Source organism: Vulpes vulpes, chromosome 9 (genome assembly GCF_048418805.1).
Source record: "Vulpes vulpes isolate BD-2025 chromosome 9, VulVul3, whole genome shotgun sequence".
In the NCBI taxonomy this organism is placed as follows: domain Eukaryota; kingdom Metazoa; phylum Chordata; class Mammalia; order Carnivora; family Canidae; genus Vulpes; species Vulpes vulpes.
This window is the reverse complement of record NC_132788.1, coordinates 27,852,368-27,873,939: the sequence shown is the minus strand read 5'-3', so window position 1 is coordinate 27,873,939 and position 21,572 is coordinate 27,852,368. Positions and strand designations below refer to the sequence as shown.

At 38.0% G+C, this 21,572-nt stretch overlaps 2 protein-coding genes across 5 annotated transcripts in view; one reads left to right on the top strand and one right to left on the bottom strand.

The window, feature by feature from the left end:
- Positions 1 to 5,242, top strand: part of GALNT7 (polypeptide N-acetylgalactosaminyltransferase 7) — a 137,769-nt gene extending 132,527 nt beyond the window's left edge. For all 4 annotated transcript variants that reach the window (XM_026017545.2, XM_026017546.2, XM_072719670.1 and 1 more), the window contains exon 12: positions 2,789 to 5,242. In XM_026017545.2, the coding sequence (XP_025873330.1) occupies positions 2,789 to 2,926 (138 nt within the window). In that variant the 3' untranslated portion in view covers positions 2,927 to 5,242. The remainder of the gene's footprint in view (positions 1 to 2,788) is intronic.
- An 8,121-nt stretch (positions 5,243 to 13,363) lies between these two features.
- Positions 13,364 to 16,007, bottom strand: HMGB2 (high mobility group box 2). Its single transcript, XM_026017553.2, has 5 exons — positions 15,836 to 16,007; positions 15,132 to 15,300; positions 14,723 to 14,868; positions 14,472 to 14,646; positions 13,364 to 13,910 (listed from the first exon to the last, which is right to left on the bottom strand). The coding sequence occupies exons 2-5, from the start codon at positions 15,279 to 15,281 to the stop codon at positions 13,749 to 13,751; spliced, it is 633 nt and encodes a 210-aa protein (XP_025873338.1). The 5' UTR covers positions 15,282 to 15,300; positions 15,836 to 16,007; the 3' UTR covers positions 13,364 to 13,748.
- Positions 16,008 to 21,572: the final 5,565 nt, after the last annotated feature.

The window sequence follows — 21,572 nt, the reverse complement described above, 5'->3', positions numbered from 1 at the left end:
CAAGAATAAATAAATAAAATCTTTTTTTAAAAAATACTCTAATGGCAGGGCAGCCCCAGTGGCGCAGCGGTTTGGCGCCACCTGCAGCCTGGGGTGTGATCCTGGAGACCCGGGATCAAGTCCCACATCGGGCTCCCTGCATGGAGCCTGCTTCTCCTTCTGTCTGTGTCTCTGCCCCTCTCTCTCTGTGTCTATGAATAAAAAAAATAAAATATTAAAAAAAAAATACTCTAATGGCAGAAAAGAAAAAACCACAGAAATGAAAATAAGCAACATATCATAGGTTAACAAAAGAGAGATTAATAGGAGGAATTATTTAGGATGAGTTTCATAGAGGAAGTATCATTGTACCAAGTCTTGAGATATAAAAAGTCTTTTAATAAAGGATAAGTAAGAAAACTGGGTGAGCAAAGGCACGGAATTAAAGTGTGTAGAAAACTCTGGGAATCATGTTTAGTTTAGTCTCCCTAAATTGTAGTCCACCTGAAAGAACACTAGCTTCATTTTGTAAGTTTTGGAGAATGCATGACTTTTTTTGAGCAACACAGTGAAACAGTGGATACTTTTAGGAAAATAACTCTGGGAACATTGTGAAGTATGGACTGATAAGCATATAGGTTCATTCAGCAGTTCTCAAACTTTGCAGTCTCTAGATTATCTCCACACTCTTGAAAATTATTGAGACCCCCCCACAACAGATTTTGTTTATCTAGGTCATAGCTAAAAGTATTTTCTGAATGGAAATTAAACCTGAGAAATTTTATAAGTATGTATTTATATGGTATTCTGTTTGTATCTATGTATTAATTCATGTAAAAGCTACTACATGTTAATATAAATAACATTTTGAATAACAAATTACTATTTTTTTTAAAAAAGTGAGAAGAATGGCATTGTTTTAGGATATTGCAAATCCCCTTAAATGTCTGGATTAATAGAAGATCACTGGATTCTCCTACTGCTTCTGCATTCAGTTTGATATGTTGGATTAAAGTATATGAGGAAAACCTAGCCTCAAACATGCAGTTAGAAAAGAGAGGGTTAATAGCCTTTTCAGATAATTGTATTCTTTTTTGATGCTACTCCACGGCTAAATAAGTGGTAGTTTCTGAAAAGTTACTTGCAATGTAGAATCTGAAACTTATAAGTGAACATTTTGCCCTAAGTTACATTAAAATCCATTGGTCTGTCTAATGCTCTGAATGGGTCTCTTACCTATGTCTGCTTTTGTAACATCATGCATTGCTTGTGTGAAAAATATTGGCTCACTAAGTTATATAGATCTTCCAGATGTTGACACGTTTCATTATACAGTGTCAAAAAATTACAAATATAACAACTGATTTCATGGTGACTCTGTCAAGTTCATGCTGGGTACAAGCTTTCTACAACTCTAATTTTGTGCTTGAAAAGTCAAATCCTATCAGTGGCAGCAAGTACTGTCAGGTTAGTGTTGCTGTTTTTAAGTGATAGGCTTACTTCATTTTCTAGAAAATGTCTACCCAGTCCCAAGTTTGAATAATCATGATTTGTCTAGAGTTATCCTTTCAAGTCAAAATGACATTACATGAGAAAAAGCACCTAATTGGACTCTCAGGTCAAACAAGGGTACATGTGCTTTCCTTTAAGAAAACCACTGTACCTCACTATACCAAAGTGTTTTATGCATACTATCCATTTCATCTCCAAATATTTTTTTTAAGATTTTATTTATTTATTCATGAGACACAGAGGTAGAGATATAGGCAGAGGGAGAAGCAGGCTTCCAGCAGGGAGCCCAGTGCACGACTTGATCCCAGGACCCTGGGATCATGACCTGAGCCAAAGGCAGATGCCTAACCACTAGCCACCCAGGCATCCCTCATCTCCAAATTTTTTTAAAAGTATACTCATGGGTAGAGGTGCCTGGGTGGCTCAATTGGTTGAGCATCTGGCTCTTGGTTTCAGCTCAAGTCATGATCTCATAGGTCATGAGACCAAGCCCCACATTGATTGAGCTCTGCACTCAGTGGTGAGTCTGCTTGAGATTCACTTCCTCTGCCTTTTCCCCTACTAATAAGTTTTACTGTTTCATCACAGACATCTTTAAGTAAAACTAGCATTTTAGCTGTGGCTGTATGGCCATGAATAATGAGACTCCTAGCACACGTATGTCACTGCTTGATTTATGCTCAGGGCCCAACACTTGCACCTGCCATTGCTTTTGCACCATCAGTATAAACATCAGTGCAATGAAAAAGGCAAATGGGGTTATTATAAACATAGTTTTGACTTTACAAACCCAATCATAGTCTAAGGATTACAGTATGAGAAGCCCTGAGCTATACTGAAGATATCTACAACAGAGGATGAGGACTAACCTAAGCCATATGCAGTGGGCCTGGGGAGGTATAGATCAGAGACATTGCAAATATCAGTCCTCGGTGACTGCTACAATTTGAATGAGTGAAGGAAAGTGGAGCATGAAATGTCTCTGTCCTGAGGACTGGAAGGATGATTTGCCATTAACCAGGATGGGAATTGAAGAAGTAGGTTTGGAGGAGAAGACAGAATTGAAGTTTGTATACCATTGAATTTGAGGTACCAGGTACCAGCGGTACATTATGATTTAACAATAAAGGGGCTTACAAGACTGACAATCAGGAAAAATCCAAAGTCTGAGGTATGTTTGGTTTAAGCCACCCGATTTGCTTGGATTATCTTCTTGGGAAAGTCAGGTAATGACTTCTAATGTCAGTGATACCAAAAAGAGTACAAATTTAAAATTCCTTTGTCCTTTGTTTTGCAGAGTCTGCACAGATTTACTCACATTCCTTCAGGAAAGTGCTTAGATCGCTCAGACGTCCTACATCAAGTGTTCATCTCCAATTGCGACTCCAGTAAAATGACTCAAAAGTGGGAAATGAACAACATCCATAGTGTTTAGAAAGAATAAAAGGAACCAATAACCTACCTACTGACACGTACATTTATACAGGACTGAAAATCGCCTGAAACCTGCTGCAACTATTATTAACTCTGTACAGCTCCGAACCCAGAACCTCCTGATCAGTTTGAAGGACGTTGATAAACTGTGATTTTACAATAACATTATCATCTGCAGTTACTGTTTACAAAACTGCTTTTACCTTAAACTTTGTAGATGTTTACATCTTTTTTTGTTTTAAGATGATGTTGGTAATTTGTGCATTTAGCTCTGTTTTATTTAGAATAGAGTTAAAAGCATTGTTGTCTTCTTTGGGATTACACTCAGGGGTCTGAAAGGCAGTTTGATTTTTTTTTTTTAACACACTTGAAAAAAGGTTGGAGTAACCAGACTTTCATATATAACTTGGTGATTATCAACCTGTTGTGTCTTTATTTAATTTTACATCCTTATGAAGCACTGCCACAGGTTCTTAGCCAAGGTGGCCTTCCTTCACAGTCATGCTGCTTTTTTGAAAGGTGAATTTCAAGACATTTAGTGCCTCTTTCATTTCTCAGTATATATTTCAAGAGCTTTTGATGAAATTTATAAGACAGTAATGATGGAATTGTCATCTGTATGAGGAATATTCTTACTACTCAGAAACGAATTTATGTGCTACCATTTGCTCTGAAATTGAATGTTGTATGGCTTGAAAAAGAAAATACAGTATAGAACATCCAAGGCTATTTCATAGGGTTGAAGATTATATGGCATTAATTCCCTTACTTGCTGGCATTCCCAACACTGTTGATACTGACTGCTAAGATAGCAAAGGGGAACTATCAACTAGAGAAAAATTGTCCACTAGTATCTGGGATTTACTTTTCTCCAATATTTATCACTACAGAAAATTAATCCTTAATTTTGAAACCTTGAAGTGTGCAGGGGTAACAAAAACAGTAAAACACCGCTGTAAACACATCAAAGGTTCATTCTGACCAAGGTAAGAATTCCCAAGCCCTTGTTAGATTCAGCCTTACAAAACTCCTGTGCATTATAACCTAAGCTGTGCAGCCTCTGAAGCCAAGAGTAAATGGGTGTTTCATGTATATCTTCATCCAAATGAAATTCCCTCTACATTTTTTTAAATAAAAAAAGGCTATTTAAAAATATAGTTCATTAATAAATATGAACTTCTGTTAAGTTAGCTGTTAGTTCCCTAGTATTTCTTAATTTTTTTTTTTAGGAAGCATATTTCTATTAGTATTTTTCCAGTGAAAAGAAGACTTGTTTGGATTTAAACACTTATTTAATAGTAGCTACTATAGGAAAACCAAATAGTGCAACTGGTCAATTCAATTTTAATCTAAATAAGTCTTTTGTTACCCAAAAGATTAAAATGCTACACTGAGTACAAAAAAAAAAAAAAAAAAAGGAAAGAAAGAAAAAGGAAAAAGAAATCTGATGAAGTGGGAAATGGCAAGTAAATTAAGCATTTTTGATCTTGTAATCATGATATCATTACAATGAAAGGAATTTCACAAACTACTGCCAGAGGGAACTGTTTTTAATTAAAGCTTAAAAAAGGAAAGAAAAAAAAATCTACATTTGTTTAGAAGAAAAGCCTACAAATTTGTTTCTTCCAAGCTTAGCTCCTAAATTTGGAGAGTCAGAGTTAAACATCCTGAACAATTTTATTTATGATTTTGAATTGTCAATTTATATTTTGCTACTGATCTGTGATCAACCATTTTAACTTTCATTCATCTCTAGGGATGTTTAAAAAGAATACATTTATATATGCTTATATAATTGCAAAATAAATCAACAATAAAAAGGAAACTAAGAGAATTGGTACTTTAATTACTTGTGTCTTTGCAAATAGGCTCCATTTTCCTTGTTGAATAGATTATAACTTGTTAACTATGCATAGGCCTAAGAAAGGTGGCACATAAACTGTGCATGTAAATTTTAAATGGGTATTTTGTGCAATTCGTTGATACTCTATGAAAATGATTCTATATTATTGAAATCAGAAACCTTACCAAACATGAAAAACATCAGAAGCTGCTGCCATATGACTATTTTCTACTGTAGCCTGCTTTGGAAATAATTCCCATATCCTTGCTTTGTAAGTTAATAATATCACTATGCATTTCTACACATTTTATAAATTTGATTTATGCAGATTTTGATACACTGTATGTTTCTGTAGAAATTGTATAAAATTCAAATTTTATTAGGGATAATTTTGAGAAGTTTATGTATATCTTAATTCTGGGTTGCTTGTTTTTTAGGTGAGAAAAAATAAAATACTGTATTTTAATCCATGAATTTTTTTTCAGTATTCGTAATCATTTCTAAATCCAAACACTGCATGCTTGAAATAATTTGATTTTAATCTTTATAACACTAACATAATAGCTAAAATATCATATAGTTATATGTTGAATATATGCTTGAATATTAATTATAATTCTGCTTAAAATGTGCTTGGAAAACTTGGAGCTTACATATAGTAGGAAGGTAACATAACATAAAGGTTTATTTTTGCCTCTGGTTGCCTATGTATAGCAATTTTCTTTTTTAAAGTCACTTATTCAATTATAAAAACCAACTCAGCAACATATCTTTTTTGGCACCGCATTCTACTATAAAATTGCCCATTGAAAGCAAAAATTTCTTTAAGTCAAAACTCTTTACAATCTGACCAATCAAGTGAGTAGAGAGAAAGGAAACCTACCAAAAAAATAGAAATAGCCCATAGGACCTTGTGGCACAGTATTCACCATCTCAAGAAAAGATATGGCCGCTAATGTTCCAATAAATGACAGTATTGATTTTAGAAACTTTCAATTGACTTGGCTATTGTCACATCTTCTAATTCTCAGCTGCTATACCAAAGATCTGAAAAAGTCACATAGGACCAGACTGGAGTAAACCTCTCATCCGTTAAGACACAGTCTTATAGGTATCTTGGGATATATTTTATTTCCGGACAGATTCTAATAAAAAAAAAAAATCCACTTATAATTCAATGGAAAACATGGTAAGTACTTCATCTGAGCCAGGTAACTAGTAGGCCAGTCATTTAGGTATGTGAAAATTAATCTAGGTAAAAGTAGATTTAAAATATCAAGCACTATGAAAATGCCTATCATTCATTAGAATCAGTCAGTTGCAGGAAAATGGACAGAGAATGGTGTTTGTAGTCCACTATTTCCTGGAATTGAGATTAAAGGAACGATGGATTCTAAACCAAATCCAATAATTGTTTTGCAATTGTTGACGATTTTGAAATGCCCCTAATTGAGCCCACATCCGAGCAGAGCTGGGATGGGGAGGACGCCTCATTTTCATAATAGAATGATGCTACAATCTGTTCATCTGAATAAATATAGTATGGTGGACTAGTCTGTGTTGAATCTCTGTTCCACTACAAATTACTCATGTAAACTTGGAAAGTTAATTGAACCTTTCACCTCAGTTTTCCCATTTGCAAACTGGGGAGAATAACTGTGCCTATTTTGTGGGATTTTGCTAATATTGTATGAATATATATAAAGTGTTTAGGATAGCTCCCAGCATATAGTCACAGTAATAAATATTAGCTGTAATGATCTGGTTTCAAAGCCTTAAATTTTGTTTTTAATCAAGACAGTGACACTGCAAACCCTATATAAAGGCTACATGTGTGTACCTATGTTTCATATGTGAGAGAACACTACCCATGCTTTACGAATGAAGCTCAGAAGTTAAGCTGCTGCTTAAATTGGGGTAAAATGTTTATCCTTAAGGGAATAAATGATCTCTATTTCACATCACTTACATAGCATGTGTAAAATATAGTTTTTAGCAGTCTGATTTAACCCTTGGGTAGAACTAAGTGCATCTTGAAGAATGTTTAAGAAAATGTCTTTAAGTGGAATATCTCAGGTTTTTTATATGGGCAAATAAACTCCAATTTAATGTTTAAATGTACAAGCAAAACTAAAACTTTTCGTAGAAAATACAACTGGACTTCCATGACATAGTAATTGGTATTGGGCTTACCCTGCTATCCTAAACAATTATAAAGTATAAAATATATGGGCTGTTTTAATGATTGGATTAAAGGCAAAGGAGACTGATACTTTCCTTGCAAAGGAAACATGTAAGGTAAACCTCAGGTTTACCATGTCTGTCTGTCTGTCTGTCTGGGAGAACTTTCATGATCATGGTACGGGAAAATGGAGCTCAAACAGAGGTGACACTGGTGAGCTGAGGAGGCAGACAATAGAGTTAGGTGCTGCTGAGACAGCTGGAATTTACAGGGGTTACCAGAGGGAAGTGCACTTGAACACCAGGAGACTGGTACAGGAATTTTTATAACACTGCCATTTACAATAGCAAAAACCCCAAGAACAACTTAAATACTCATAATCATTACACTGCAATGAGCATGAAGTACTTATAAACAAGTCAGTCAGGATAATGTTAACAAACAAGTCAGGATAATGTTAAGTGAAGAAAGCAATTCCCAAGATGTCATTAGCAAATATTTTTTGTAAAATCAAAGGCAACTAAAACATACAGGAAGTCACATATATATATGTAATAGATTAAATACCTTGTCCAAGTTCAAATTTAGTGTTAAGAGTCAAGGACATAAAGTTAAGGACATAAACAACTCTATCAGTACCTCCGGAACCATGTGGGAAGAATTTCTATTTGTGTTTTACATGCAATGTAGTTTTCCTTTCTACCTTGACTGTCAAAAATCTCAGAACTGGGTTCCTCAAAAAATTAAAAATAGAACTACCCTACGATCTAGTAATCAACTACTGGGTATTTACCCAAAAAATACAAAACACTAATTTAGAGGGAAACATGCACCCCTATTTTTATTGCAGCTATTTACAGCTGCAATTTATTGCAGCTATTTATTGCATTATTTACAATAGCCAAGATATGGAAGCAGCACAAGTGTCCACTGATAGATGAATAGATAAAGATGTGTGTGCACATGCGTGTGTATATAAAATGGAATATTACTCAGCCATAAAAAAGAAAATCTTGCCATTTGCAACAACATGGACGGAGCTAGAGAGTATAATGCTAAGCAAAGTAAGTCAGGGAAAGACAAATACCATATGACCTCACTTGTATGTGTAATTTAAGAACCAAACCAGTGAGCAAAGGAAAAAAGAGAGACAAACCAAGAAACAGACTTAAAAAACTAATGGTTGCCGAGGGGAGGTGCATAGGGGGATGGGTGAAACAGGAGATGATGATTAAACAGTACACTTATCATGATGAAAAAATAAAATGATTTTAAAAATCTCAAGTGAAAAAAAAAATCTCAACTGAATCAGATACTCCTACCACAGCAACTATCTTAACCCATACGTATTGGTATGTATACTTTTAGCTAATATTTATTATTAATTATCTCTTGCCACTCAGGTGTCTTATATTACTGTATTTAATCCTCAAAATTTCTAACTTTATAGATGAGGAAATTGAAAGGTTATAGGACTTGTCTGATGTTACCAAACCAGTAAGAAACAGAGACCTATTCAAACTAATCCGAGTCCCAAGTATAAGCTCTTCTCATCTTATCTCATTCTTAATCTCCTTTATAACCTTGTTTTTCTCTTTGTCTGTTTGTACTTTAAGTAATCTCTATGCCCAATGTGGGGCTCAAATTCATGACCCCAGAATCAAGTGTTGCATGATCTACCAACCGAGTCAGCCAGGTGCCCCCTGTCTGTATTTTAATTTATCCTTTGTATAAGCCATCTCATTTTTATTGGAAAAATGTGAAGAATCAAAGAATAACAAAACAAAAGTAAATGAATTAGTGTTTTATTATCTTACCTGATGTCCTAGTTGACTGCCACGTCTTCCTGAAGGAAGGACATTGGATCAGTTGACATAAAAGATCAATTCCAGTTCTGAAGTTTGATGCTCCATGTTGCTTAAATGTTTCTTTTCTTCTAATATAACGCTCTGTGTTCCTGAGCCTACTATTCCATAGATATGGTAACTCCTAGAAGAAGCTCACTAAGGGAAAAGTCTGCACTATAAATCCTGAAGAGAGGTTCAGGAGCACAATGAAATTCCATTACGATCTCAGAAACAATGTCTATACATACATTTACTACGGGATAAAAAATTAGAGGAGTTTCCAGTTAGGGTGAAATAAAGTTTCTTATACAACTATCAAAACAATGCTGCTTAGCTGGAAAGCACACATAAACTTAGCAACGGTCCTAACGGGTAAATATTAATCATCTTACATTTACCTATTTAATTTATATAAGTGGCAAACTGGCATTCCTTGGGTAGAATCTTACCTATAGACGTTTTCTTTGAACCTGACATTTGAATTCATTGCTAATATTTGATTCAGATTTCACTTTAAAAAATAAAAATCTAGATTTTTGGTTCCATTTGAAAATTTGGGGTACTTGGAAATCCTAGACCTACATTTCCATCCAACAAGACTGAATTAAATAGTAGCTGTCCTCTTCATCACAGTATTTTTGTTTATAAGTATTTATAGAGTACCTATGTTTCTGGCACAGGGTATAGAGCATTATACAAAAATAAAAATTCATGGCCCTCATACATCTTATTTTTGTGTATGCTCATCACTTTACCACTCCCAGTCCTTTTCCCTGTCTACAGTCTATGGATCTTTGCGTTTCCTGCCAATATTCTACTTTTCTCTGAAAATGCCATAGTGTCCAACAAGAATACCATGAGGAGTCTAAAAATGGGTTATTTCTCGTGAAATGTTTTAAAGGGATTGGATCTTATGCAGTGGCCTAACAGCTCCTTTATCTTTCTTCTTGCTATTCTTCAAGAAATAAGATCATTACTGCTTTATAAAACATTTTTAGTGGCATATTTGTAATAGTCGGGTTTAAGATAATGCTATATTTGTACTAGTCTAAGACAAGCTTATAATCTACTACTTATAATAAATAATGCTGTTAAAAAGCAAAATACTTAAAAAAAGGCATACTGTCATCTAATGAGCAAGTTTCCACTTGACTGCTTCAATATATAAGAAACCTTAGGATCTTCTAGCCCAGCTTTACCAATAAAAAAACCAAAAGTAGTAGCTGCCATCTGGAAAGAAATTTGAGCCCCTACCTGAGTCCTTGACCAAAATAAATTCCGGAAAGATCAAAGATTTAATTAAATAATAACATTTTTAAAAGAAAGTGGATAATTTTTATCATCTTTGGGTGGGAAGGGCCTCCCAAAACCACTAAAGAATTAATAAAATTGCCTACATAAAAATAAATTCTCGCATAAAGAAAATATCATAAAGTCAAAAGGCAAATGACAAGGAGAAAAGTATTTACAATGCCTGTCACAGTCACTTCCCTTACTCTCCACAGATTACTATTACAAAAACCTGAGACAGACCACAGGAAATAAATGGCCCTTAAAAATATGCTCAACTCTTTAATAGGAGGAACCAGTTTTTGTAAATTAAAATACAAGATTAAAAAAAGTTTGATAACTATTATGTTGCTGAGATGAGGAAATCGATACTCTAAAACATTCACTGCTGTTGAGTATGTATCAGTACAACTTCTATTGAGAGCAATTTTGGCAGGCTTTAGTTAACAAAACATAAGAGGTTTCCAGCATATACCAAATACGTTTGACCTGTGCACTGTCCATTTAAATGTGGATTTTTTTACGGTACAGTATCTTCTTAGTAACATTTTCTCTTCTCTAACTTACTTTAAAAATACAATATAAAATGTAACGGGCAGCCCGGGTGGCTCAGCAGTTTAGTGCCGCCGCCTTCGGCCCAGGGCCTGATCCTGGAGACCCGGGATCGAGTCCCACGTTGGGCTCCCTGTGTGGAGCCAGCTTCTCCCTCTGCCTATATATGTCTCTGCCTCTCTGTGTGTCTCTCAGGAGTATATAAATAAAAATCTTAAAAAAATAAAATAAAAAGGAAAGACTTCCTTTAAAAAAGAATAAAACACATATATAACATGCAAAGTATGTGTTATAATCAACTATATTACGATACAGGTTCTAGTCAACAGGCTATTAATAAAGTTTTGGAGGAGTAGAAATTATATAGACTTTCGACTGTAAGGGCAGGATTTGGTGTCCATTAACGCCCATGTTGTTCCAAGGGTCAACTGTACAGGTTCTAGCAGTTACAATCATCAAATCTTAAAATGTACAAAAAAATTTTAAAGACTTTTTGGAAATCACAAACAAGGATATTCATGGCAATATTATTCATAAGAAAAATGACTTTTAGAGCTAATTACGATCCAATGGGATACTATGCAGCTATTGAAATGTATCAGTTTTTTTGTACAGTACTGATCGAACATTCTCTAAAATAGGAATAAGGGGAAGAGCAATCAATACATATAAAATGTATGATCGCGTGTGTATATGTGTGTGTGTGTGTGTATATATATATATATATATATAAAATTCTTTAAGCTTAAGTCTCTCTTGAAGGCTAAATTATTGTGGTTGCCTCCTAGGAGAATCAGGCAGTTGGGAATCAAGTATATAGACCATCTACTACATAGCTCTTTTACATTTTATATTACTAAGATGTGTTATTTCTTAAAATAAGAGTTCTTATAACACCTCCATGTACTAGCTGGTCTGGGGTGGAAACTAATTTTTTTTCTTTTTTTAATTTTTATTTATTTATGATAGTCACAGAGAGAGAGAGAGAGAGAGAGAGAGAGAGAGAGAGAGAGAGAGAGAGAGAGAAGCAGGCTCCATGCACCAGGAGCCCGACGTGGAATTCGATCCCGGGTCTCCAGGATCGCGCCCTGGGCCAAAGGCAGGCGCCAAACCGCTGCGCCACCCAGGAATCCCTGGAAACTAATTCTTATTCCCATTTCAGTGCTTTCCAACAGAACCCAATCCTTGAAAAGATACCTAGTCTTAAAATTTTACTGATACAATTTTTCAGAAGGATTTGAATTTTGATCCACACTTAGAAAATATTAAATGGGATGATTCACCCTAAATCCTCAACTTATTCTAGAGCAGTTCTTAATTAAAAGAAATGAGTCATTCTCACAGCTTAGATGTGTCATGCTTTATATAAAGAACAATTAAAGCAATCACAAAAACTCCCCAAAAGATGACAAGAAATCTGATAGGTCTGCCTCATGGGGTCTAACTTACGAGACTTAGAAATCCTTAAGGAAACAACCCTTTTGCCCTCTTTCAATTTTACTAACTCTTAGTTAACATCCCTTTATGCACCAATTTTGGATAGCTGTAATTCTCCTTTAACACTGAAAAGCTGTGAAGCATGTACTGACCCTGTATTACAAATGGGAAGCTGTAAGGTCAAAGTTCATAAAGCTAGTATTTATACAGAGCTGGGAAACTGTTATTCAGACCAAGGTTGTTTCTAAAAACATATTACCCTAATTTTTTCGCGCTATTAAGCCACTCAACACTAGAAATTATTTTTTAAAATAAAATTTTCATTTTGATCAGCAACACTCCATATTTAAATGTGCAACTACTGGGATTAGGAGGGCAATCAGAGGTCTGCAGATTTTGATTCTTTATTCTGGTAATTATGCTAATACCTGACTCACTCCCAGTTAACCATACTTACCCCAATATGGCATAAGAGAGACAACAAACTGCCATGGTTGTTTAATAAGACTTTTGACTATTTTAAAATTTGATAGGTAATCAGGATTATCAGATCAAGTATAAAACAATCAACAAATAGGTTTGTTCTGTCATCACTTTGCCAACAGAGGTCGATTTTCACTAGAAGCCTCTGATAACTTCAAAATGGTAATCTTAATTCAAAGAGGAGCAAAATTGCTCCTTCAACGGAGCATTTCTCAAATAATGATTTACCCAGTAAATATAAACCCTAGTGAAATTTAGTCATGGCAGACCATAACTACCTCAAATGCTTTAAGGTTATCCAAAATTCTAAAGTTTAATAGCACACTACATTTTTAAAGATTTAACTCAAAATGCATTCTAGTATTCACCTTGAACTAATTCACAATCAACAGAAAATTAAACCTGTTACTAATGATGTTTTTAAGTTTTTTTTAGGTTATGTACTTGTTTTAGCTCCTCTGCCTTTTATTAAAGACAGTTTCCCAAAAAACAGTGTCAGTTTAAAAAAAACAAAAAACCCAACAGAAAAGTTAGTAATAAATCAATAGCAATGTCAAGAAAAAAAGTTACTCACTTTGTAAAACTGCACCAATTGTAGAGGTTCATTAAATTCCAGGTCTATTTTTTAAAGAACACTTTGTAAATTAGAATAAGGGCATGTTTTACTTTTAACCAAACATTTTACTCAATCAACTCTAAGAACTATTAGGCAGAAATTAACAAGAAAATCTTGACATGGCTCCAGACTCTAAGAATTTTTAGGGTGAAAACTAACCTAGCATATCAAGACAAAGACAAAAGAAATAATATACATAATTTTATTACAAAATTTTTTTTAAAAAACAAAATGCAACATTCTAAAAAACCCAAAATTTACTATTGATACTAATTCCTACAAGTCTGCTGTGCTACAATACACAAGTCAAGAAATTAAGAAAACCATTAAATATTTAGAAACATTCAACATCAGAAGCTTTAAAATCTAACTGTATGTAGTAGCCCCTCAAAAAGCTACAACCTGCATTTTTAAAAAAGTATTTTCTCTACAAAGAATCTTATCAGCTATACAAAAATCTGTACAGTTTTTATACTGAAGCTAATATTGAGCTGCACTTGAATTCACATTCTTAGCAAAACAATTGCCTGAGCACACACGCACACTCCACACATATCATTACAAGATAGCCATTTATTCCTCATCTTCCTCCTCTTCCTCATCATCTTCATCTTCTTCCTCCTCTTCCTCTTCCTCCTCATCCTCTGGTTCATTCTTCTTCTTTGAACCCGTTGGCCTGCCAGGGCCCTTCTTTCCCGCTTCACTTTTGCCCTTGGCGCGATATGCAGCAATATCCTGAAATATTGTCGAAAAATAAAATCAGCATCCGGTGTCATTACTCAACTGTGAAAACCACTAAGTTGTAAACAATCTAAGATCATTGACCAATAACCCTGATGACTGTCTAAAAAGGTATGCAGAATCTAAACTCAGTTTTGAGAGCATTTATTCCCTCCAGCTTTAAAAAGTCAATGGTATAAAATGATGGGGCTGTAGTAGATGTCAGAACTTTCACTATCAATGTCCAATTATCTCACATTATCTACTCCCCTCCACTTCTTAAATATATTTACATAAAACAAAATATTTGGCCTTCCCTTTCTGAAAAGTAACAGACCCAGAACTTTAAGAGTCTATGTAGGAATCTACCAATGCTACAAACACTGCTTTCAGTCAAAACAAAGGTAAGTTTCAATTAGCTTATAACGTACAATTTTCACTAGGCTCTCCAAATACAGCTGACAACCATAAGGACAAGATTAAACTTAACTCCATAGCTGATACCTATTTCTAACAGTCTTTTTCAGAAAATAGGTCTCATTTTAACCTTGGCTTTAAAAAGGGAAGACAACGTACCTTTTCATATTTCTCCTTTAGCTTAGCTGCTTTCTGTTCATATGGTTGTTTATCTTTGGCTGACTGTTCAGACCACATTTCACCCAGCTTTTTTGCAGTATCCCCGATGGATAAACCAGGGTGTTCACTTTTGATCTTTGGGCGATGTTCAGAGCAAAACAGGAAGAAAGCAGACCTGAAAAGAAGCGACAGTGTTAACAAACTGAATGGAAAATTAAGGGGCAATCTGACCCATCTGAAGACGAACTTACGGAGGCCTTTTAGGAGCATTGGGATCTTTCTTCTTTCCTTTCTTGTCACCTTTGGGAGGAACATAATTTTTCATCTCCCTGTCATAGCGAGCTTTGTCACTTTTTGCCATATCTTCAAATTTCGACTTTTCCTTTGCAGACATGGTCTGTGGACATGAGAGGCGGTATAAAAGTACATAAGCAATGTGAGCCACAGGCACCCAAACGGGATCAAGGTCTTCCTTTCGGGCCGCATTTTACTTTTTGCAGTCTTGGAAGTAAACGAAAACCTCAGGTAGTCTGCCCCAAACTCAAAGTATCTGGGCGAATCACCACCGCAGTAGGTTACAAGTCACCTCCGTGTTTAAGGTCCTGGCCCCAGAAAAACACATCCGAAAAGCCCTCAGCGCTGCCCGAATTCCGCTCTCACCTTCCATCTCTCCGAACATTTCTTGGAGAATTCAGCGAAATTGACGGAAGAGTCCGGGTGCTTCTTCTTGTGCTCTTCCCGGCAGGTCTGCACGAAGAAGGCGTACGAGGACATCTTGCCCCGCGGCTTGTTGGGGTCTCCTTTACCCATGGTGCCGGGCGGCGTCGGCCTGGTGGGGAGAGGAGCGGTGGGCGGACGCCCGCGGGGCCCCGCTTCCCGCCCAAATACGCGCCCGCCCCCTCTCGCGAGGACGGCGACCGGCGCCGCGGCTCCACCAGCCCGCCCGGCGGCCGCCTGCGCGCACACGCCCTCCTCCCGGCGCCCGCCCGCCCGCCTCACGCGCGGCCACCACGTCTCTCCGGAGGCCCCGGAGCGCCGCCGCCCGCCCAGGCCCGGGCTGAGGCAGGGAACGCCGGGGGCGCCGTCGAAGCCCGTTTCCTGACAGAAATGCCTTCCCGGCTTCCACCTCGCCAGCCCGACTCAAAGAGTTGTCGCCTCGCGACCGACATTCAAAAAAACGACTGAAGCCGGGCCCGGACGCCGCTTCCCGCCCTCCACAGCCCCCGGCCCTCCCCGGCCCTCCCCTCAGACTCCGCTCCCCGGCTCGAACCCCGAGAGCCGCAGTGCCCGGCCCGGCTAAAAGGCCATGGGGAAAGGGAAAGCGGCAGGCCCACGAACACGGAGGGGCTAAACGGGGTTCTTGCCTGGTGGCGGCTTTTCCTCAGAGTCCCGCGGAGAGGCCGGAGCCAGCAGAGACGCTTCCTTCCCAGGGCTCCGGCGTGAACTGGTTTATCGCTAACGCAATCCTCTGCCTCTTGTTTTGCAGAGTTCTCCGCGCCACGGCAACTTGACGAGCCGGGCCACAGGCCACACCCCCGCCCCTCTGATTGGTTCTGGTGATTATTCAAACTCCCGTAGGCCCCACCCTGTCGCCAGGGAGGCCTCCGATTGGTCGGTGTCTCACCAGGCCCGCCCCTCCAGCCCCAGCCTAGCAGGTTCGGTGGGTCGCCCAGGTCGTTAACTCCCAGACCCGTTAGAACCGGTCAGGAGAGGAATGTACTGCTCGATCCTGATTGGCGGCGGGAAAAGGGTTTGAAAAATGGCGGGCCTGACGGTGACTGGCTGGGGCGGTAAACGGGGGGAGTGGCTGGCCTGAAAGGGAAAGCCCCGCCAGATTTAAAAATACCGAGTCGGGGAAACAGGGTGGTTCTCGAGGGGTCGGCGGCGGCACGGTTTCCCGGGACTGAGGTAACGAGCAGCCCGCCGTACCCGTTTCCCGACCACTGTCCAGGTTCTGGCTCTCCTCGGCCCCACAGCGTTGTCTCCTCCTGGGGCCGCAGTCCCTCTGCCGTGCGACCCCACAGAGTCGCCTTGGTCCCGTCCAGAGTCACGAATGGAGAGGGGCTGAGGAGCTTGCCTGGATGGCCGACTGCCCAGCTCCGCCCGTTGTCGCTGAGGCTAGGATAGAACCCCAGTAAGGCCAGAGGTGCGGGGAACCTGGGAAGGGGCGCGGGACGGCGGCTGTTCCCGCCTCTCGTGGGGGTTACAAAACGACCTTCCAGTCAGGCGTTTCCCGCCGTGGAGTTTCCCCCAGAAGGCCCCTCCCTCCCTTCCCCCTTTGTCTCGGGTGTCCGATACCCGGAGGTAAACAGGGGCGCCCTGGGGTTCCCGGAGGGGCGGGGCAGGGGGCACGGTCTCCCTGGCCCCGCCCCCTGTGCGGGGCGGGAGGCAGGCCTGGGCCCGCCCGCTGGGCCCCGGCTCGCGCGCACCAGCGCAGCGGAGGATTCGGGGTCCTGGCCACCGTCCACCTCTGGCTCTCGTCTCCCGTCCCTCATTTATGATAATGTAAGAACTTTTAAATTCAAAGATCCTTTTGAGACCCTCATTAAAGCAGTGAATGCTCTCCGCCCCCCCCCCCCCCCCCCCCCCCCCCCCCCCCCCCGGCTGCTTGTATTAGCCCGTGCGTGTTGCGGCACTTTACCGGCTCCTCCAGGCCCAGGTTAAGAATCTTGTAAGACAGCACTAGAGCTACCTTAACTGCTTACCAACATCACAGAGCTGCTTTTCCCAAAGTAGCGGGGCTTTCACTGACATCTTAGGATGCTATTTCTGTGTTGTATTTAGTTTTGAGGTCTATTTTTTCCTATTAGCCCAGGTGTAGCACTGACAGTTTCAACAGATTTTAAATATTGTTATTTTCTCAGTAAATTCACTGGCATTTGTTAGACTGTGCGTTACCTATTTGGTTTGTATTCAGTAATCATAGTCAATAATAACTCAAAATCTATCTAGATTTACTAATAAAAACTAGGTTTTAAAAATGTATTTTCCTTGGAAATAGATGGTGGTTGCACAACATTGCGCATGTATTAATACCCCTGAATTTAAAAATAAATTTTGTAAGTATAATGTGTATTGCCATTTGAATAACGTAGTATGATTTGTCGATCTGGAATTTTATGTGCTTTTTCTAGCGTAGCTGTAACTGGCCTTATTTGAAAATAGGGTCACTGCAGATGTAATCAGTTAAGATGAAGTCATAGGGGGTTAGGTAGGCCCCTCATACAATGACTGGGCCTTATAAAATTTATAGGGGAATTTGGACAGAGAGAAAGGCAGAGGTTAGACAACGTGAACAGATACAGGGAGAAGTTAGCCATCTACAAGGTAAGGACAAAGTCCTGGAATCTTCCCTCACAGCCCTCAGAAGGAACCAACCCTTTCCACACCAATTTCCATTCTTTATTCCATCACTGTGGAAAACAGGAAAACATTTCTGTATTTAATCTGCTTTTACCTTGGATGCTAAGACTTCAGTTTAGGCTGTACCTCCTGGCCTAGAAGTAACATCAAAAAACACAGTGAAGTGATAAATAAATTTTAAGTGAGATCTAGACTATTCTGGTTACAGAATCCCCCTTTTTATTTTTTTTTAAATAAAGATTTTTTTATTTATTCATTCATGAGAGAGAAAGAGAGGCAGAGACACAGGCAGAGGGAGAAGCAGGCTCCATGCAGGGAGCCTGACATGGGACTCGATCCAGGCTCTCCAGGATCATGCCCTGGGCTGAAGGCAGCACCAAACCGCTGAGCCACCCAGGCTGCCCGAATCTCCCTTTAAAAAAAAAAAATTTTTTTTTTTAATAAAAAAATTATATACAGAATCAGGTAACAGACAAAAAAGTCTAGTCCCAAATGTGGTTCTGTAAAAATGGGTTAAATACACAAGAGGTTTGGTTCACTATTATGAATTACCTGGCATACTGTTAGGACTTTATCAGAAAACTAAAATGTCCTATAATGATATAATACTAAAGATCTTTTTTTTTTTTAAGATTTATTTATTTACTGAGAGAGAGAGAGAGCACAAGCAGGGAGTAGGAGCAGAGGGTAAAGGAGAGAGGAAGAGAGAATCCTCAAGCAGACTCCCTAATGAGCAATGTACCTAACATGGGCTCTATCCCAGGGCAGTGAGATCATGACCTGAGCCAAAATCAAGAGTTGGATGCTCAAGAGTCAGATGCTCAACTGATTGAGCCACCCAGGCACCCCTAAAGGTCTTTCCCTTGTTTCTATTATTATGACTAAATGGAAAAATAACACTGTTTCCTAAAATTCAACTTTAAAGCCATTTCTTTTCAGGAACATACTAATTTCATATATCCTAAAAATAATTTTCCAAATTTATCATTAGTATGATGCATCTTCCTAAAAGATGATGAAAAGGAAAGTATTTATGTTCTTCATAAAGAATGTATAAATTAAGAGGCATCTGCATGGTGCAGATGGTTGAACATCGATTCTTGGTTTTGGCTCAGGTTATTATTTCAGGGTCCTGGGATTGGGCCCTGTGTCTGGCTCTGCCCCGGGGGGGGCGGGGGGGGTTGTCCACTTGAGAATTCTCTCCCCCTGCCCTTCTTCCTACTCACTTGTGCTTTCTCTCTAAAATAAACAAATCTTTAAAAATAAAATCCAGCAAGGGCCTGTGATTTTGAACAGTACACTTAACATTTCTAGGCTTTTGATTGACAAACTATAAAATGAGGTGTGGGGGATAATTGCTAAGTTACCATTCAGCTTGTAAACTGTATGATTCTATAATTCTGTGGATGTGTTCATAATGTGGGAAATATTTCAACTTTGCTATTGTTAGGTAACAATTTTGTTGAAAAGAACTCAAGTTCTAGGAAGTCCTTTGGTTATAAAAATGCCAATTAATTGTGAGCCTAGTTATTTCAAAACAGTATTTGTTAAAGAGTTTATAGCTGTTCAAATATAATAAATCATATAGACTAAACTAGATTACAAAATATTACTCGGTCATCTTAGTCTTCTAATAAAATGATTTAACCAAAGGATCCTCCTAGGTGATACCATTATAGAATTTTATTTGCCAAACTTTGCCTCAGTTCAGCTTCTCACAAATTGTAGCAATGTAAACATTTAGTAATAAGGTAATTCTGAGTAAGATTGAAGTTGCTTCCAAAGTAGGTTCCAAATCCTATATGTATAAATAGCTATTCTGTAGATAAACTGGAATTTATCTATGATGTCAATCTAACAGGATTGTGTAAAAATGATCTGGGTTGTGCTAACTATTGAAATTCCAATCATTTTTCTCATTCAGTTATCCTTAAAAGTTTGGATTTTTTTTGTAATGTGATCATCAAACCAGATTGGAAAACCTTAATAAAAGAGAGTATTATTTTTCCTTTTTTCCTTTTTTTTTTTTTTTGTAAATTCCCTCCCCCCACATACAAAGCAATAAATAATAAACTCAATTTTTTCCTACCATTTTGTTATTAATATAGTTAGCCACAATATAAGTATTCTCTAAGGTTAGTCTTGTTCTTTCAAGTTGCCTAGTTAATGTAAAAAACTGAAAACCACTATCCTGCACACATATTAGTTTCTCAAAGATTAGTCTTATATTGAAATTTAATATTTTTAGGTTGTTTTTAAAGGAGTGAGAGGGGAAGGATAAGCATACTAAGAGTATTATCAAACAGGCACATCCACTTCTGGGGACACCAGTGGATCTGAGGCCTAACTGTACATAGACTTCAGAGATTCAATTTAATGATGTAGTTCAACAATATATTTCTGAAGAGATGAAAATGCAGGTTAAGAAAAGACAAAAACCTTTAATTCTACTGCTAGGATTTTCAATGAAAAATGGTAAGACAAAGGTAGTCTGTTTTCTTCAGAATAACCATTTACTATTTTTATGAATCAATTTGAACTAAATGTCTACCAAAAAGTTACTTACTTTCTAAAAGCCTTCACTGCCACAATCAGAAAAAAAAAAAAGTACAAGCTGCAAAAATCATGTTTTAAAAGGATAAACTGCAAAAATCATGTTTTTAAATACATTGTAGATCTATGGAAGCAATCGGAAGATAATCCAAACTAAAATTCCAGACAGGTATGCTGTCTGTCCTAGGTGTGCTGATGATTTTTGAGAAGAATTTATATATTTTAGATGTGGAAGTGAGGCTCAATCAGACCTTGTCCCAGGTAGAAGGACTTTTTACTAAGGGAAAGAGATCAATCCAGCAAGCTTTTGGCAATTGTGTGGGGTTAGCAAAATCAGTTGGAAACTAAAGGACCCATAAATATACATAATAATTTATTTTTCCACCTACATGAGCTGAATTCTGAAATGGTATAGAAGGCTAGAAGATTGTACCAGAAGGTTCTTAAAACAAAGCAAAATCTCCCAAGGTTTCATAGTGCTTAGGGGACAAGAGTCTGTCTGGAGGGAGAAGGTCTATCACAAACATAAGACCGGTCTCTTCCCAGAGATATTTACCACTTTTTTTGAAGCTATGTAGGTGGGAATGTAAAGAGACAAGCTCAAAACCATCAAAAAGCAGAAATGAATTTTCTAGTGTTTTTGGTCTAAGGAGACAGAGACAGACCACCAAGCCCTCAATCAAAAGCCCATGAAACAATGTCTACAGAACAGGAATGAGCCAGAGGTAAACTGGGTCTTACTAAAACTTTACAGCCCAGCCTGAATACATACAACTCATTCCTCCATTGGATTAAGATAATTCCATATCCTTCTACTTATTACAGGGGTCATATCCTTCTACTTATTACAGGGGTTGATTCTGCCTAATAGAGGAAATGCCACATCCTCTCTATTGTAACATATCATCTGGAGCACATCAGAATAAAAAATTTGAAAACTAAAGACTGAGAAAATCTTAAAAGGACCAGAGAAAAAAGACATAGCAAAATTTAAAAAGCAGAAAGTGGGTGCTGACCCTTCAACAGAACTATGAAATCCAAAAGACTAGAGAATGACATCTTTAAATTGCTAAAGAAAAACAAAAACAAAAATGCTAACCTTAGGTTTTATATCCAGGGGAAAAGCTTTCAAGATTAAGGCAAAATAAAGATGTTTTTGGACAAACAAAACTGAAAGAGGTCGTT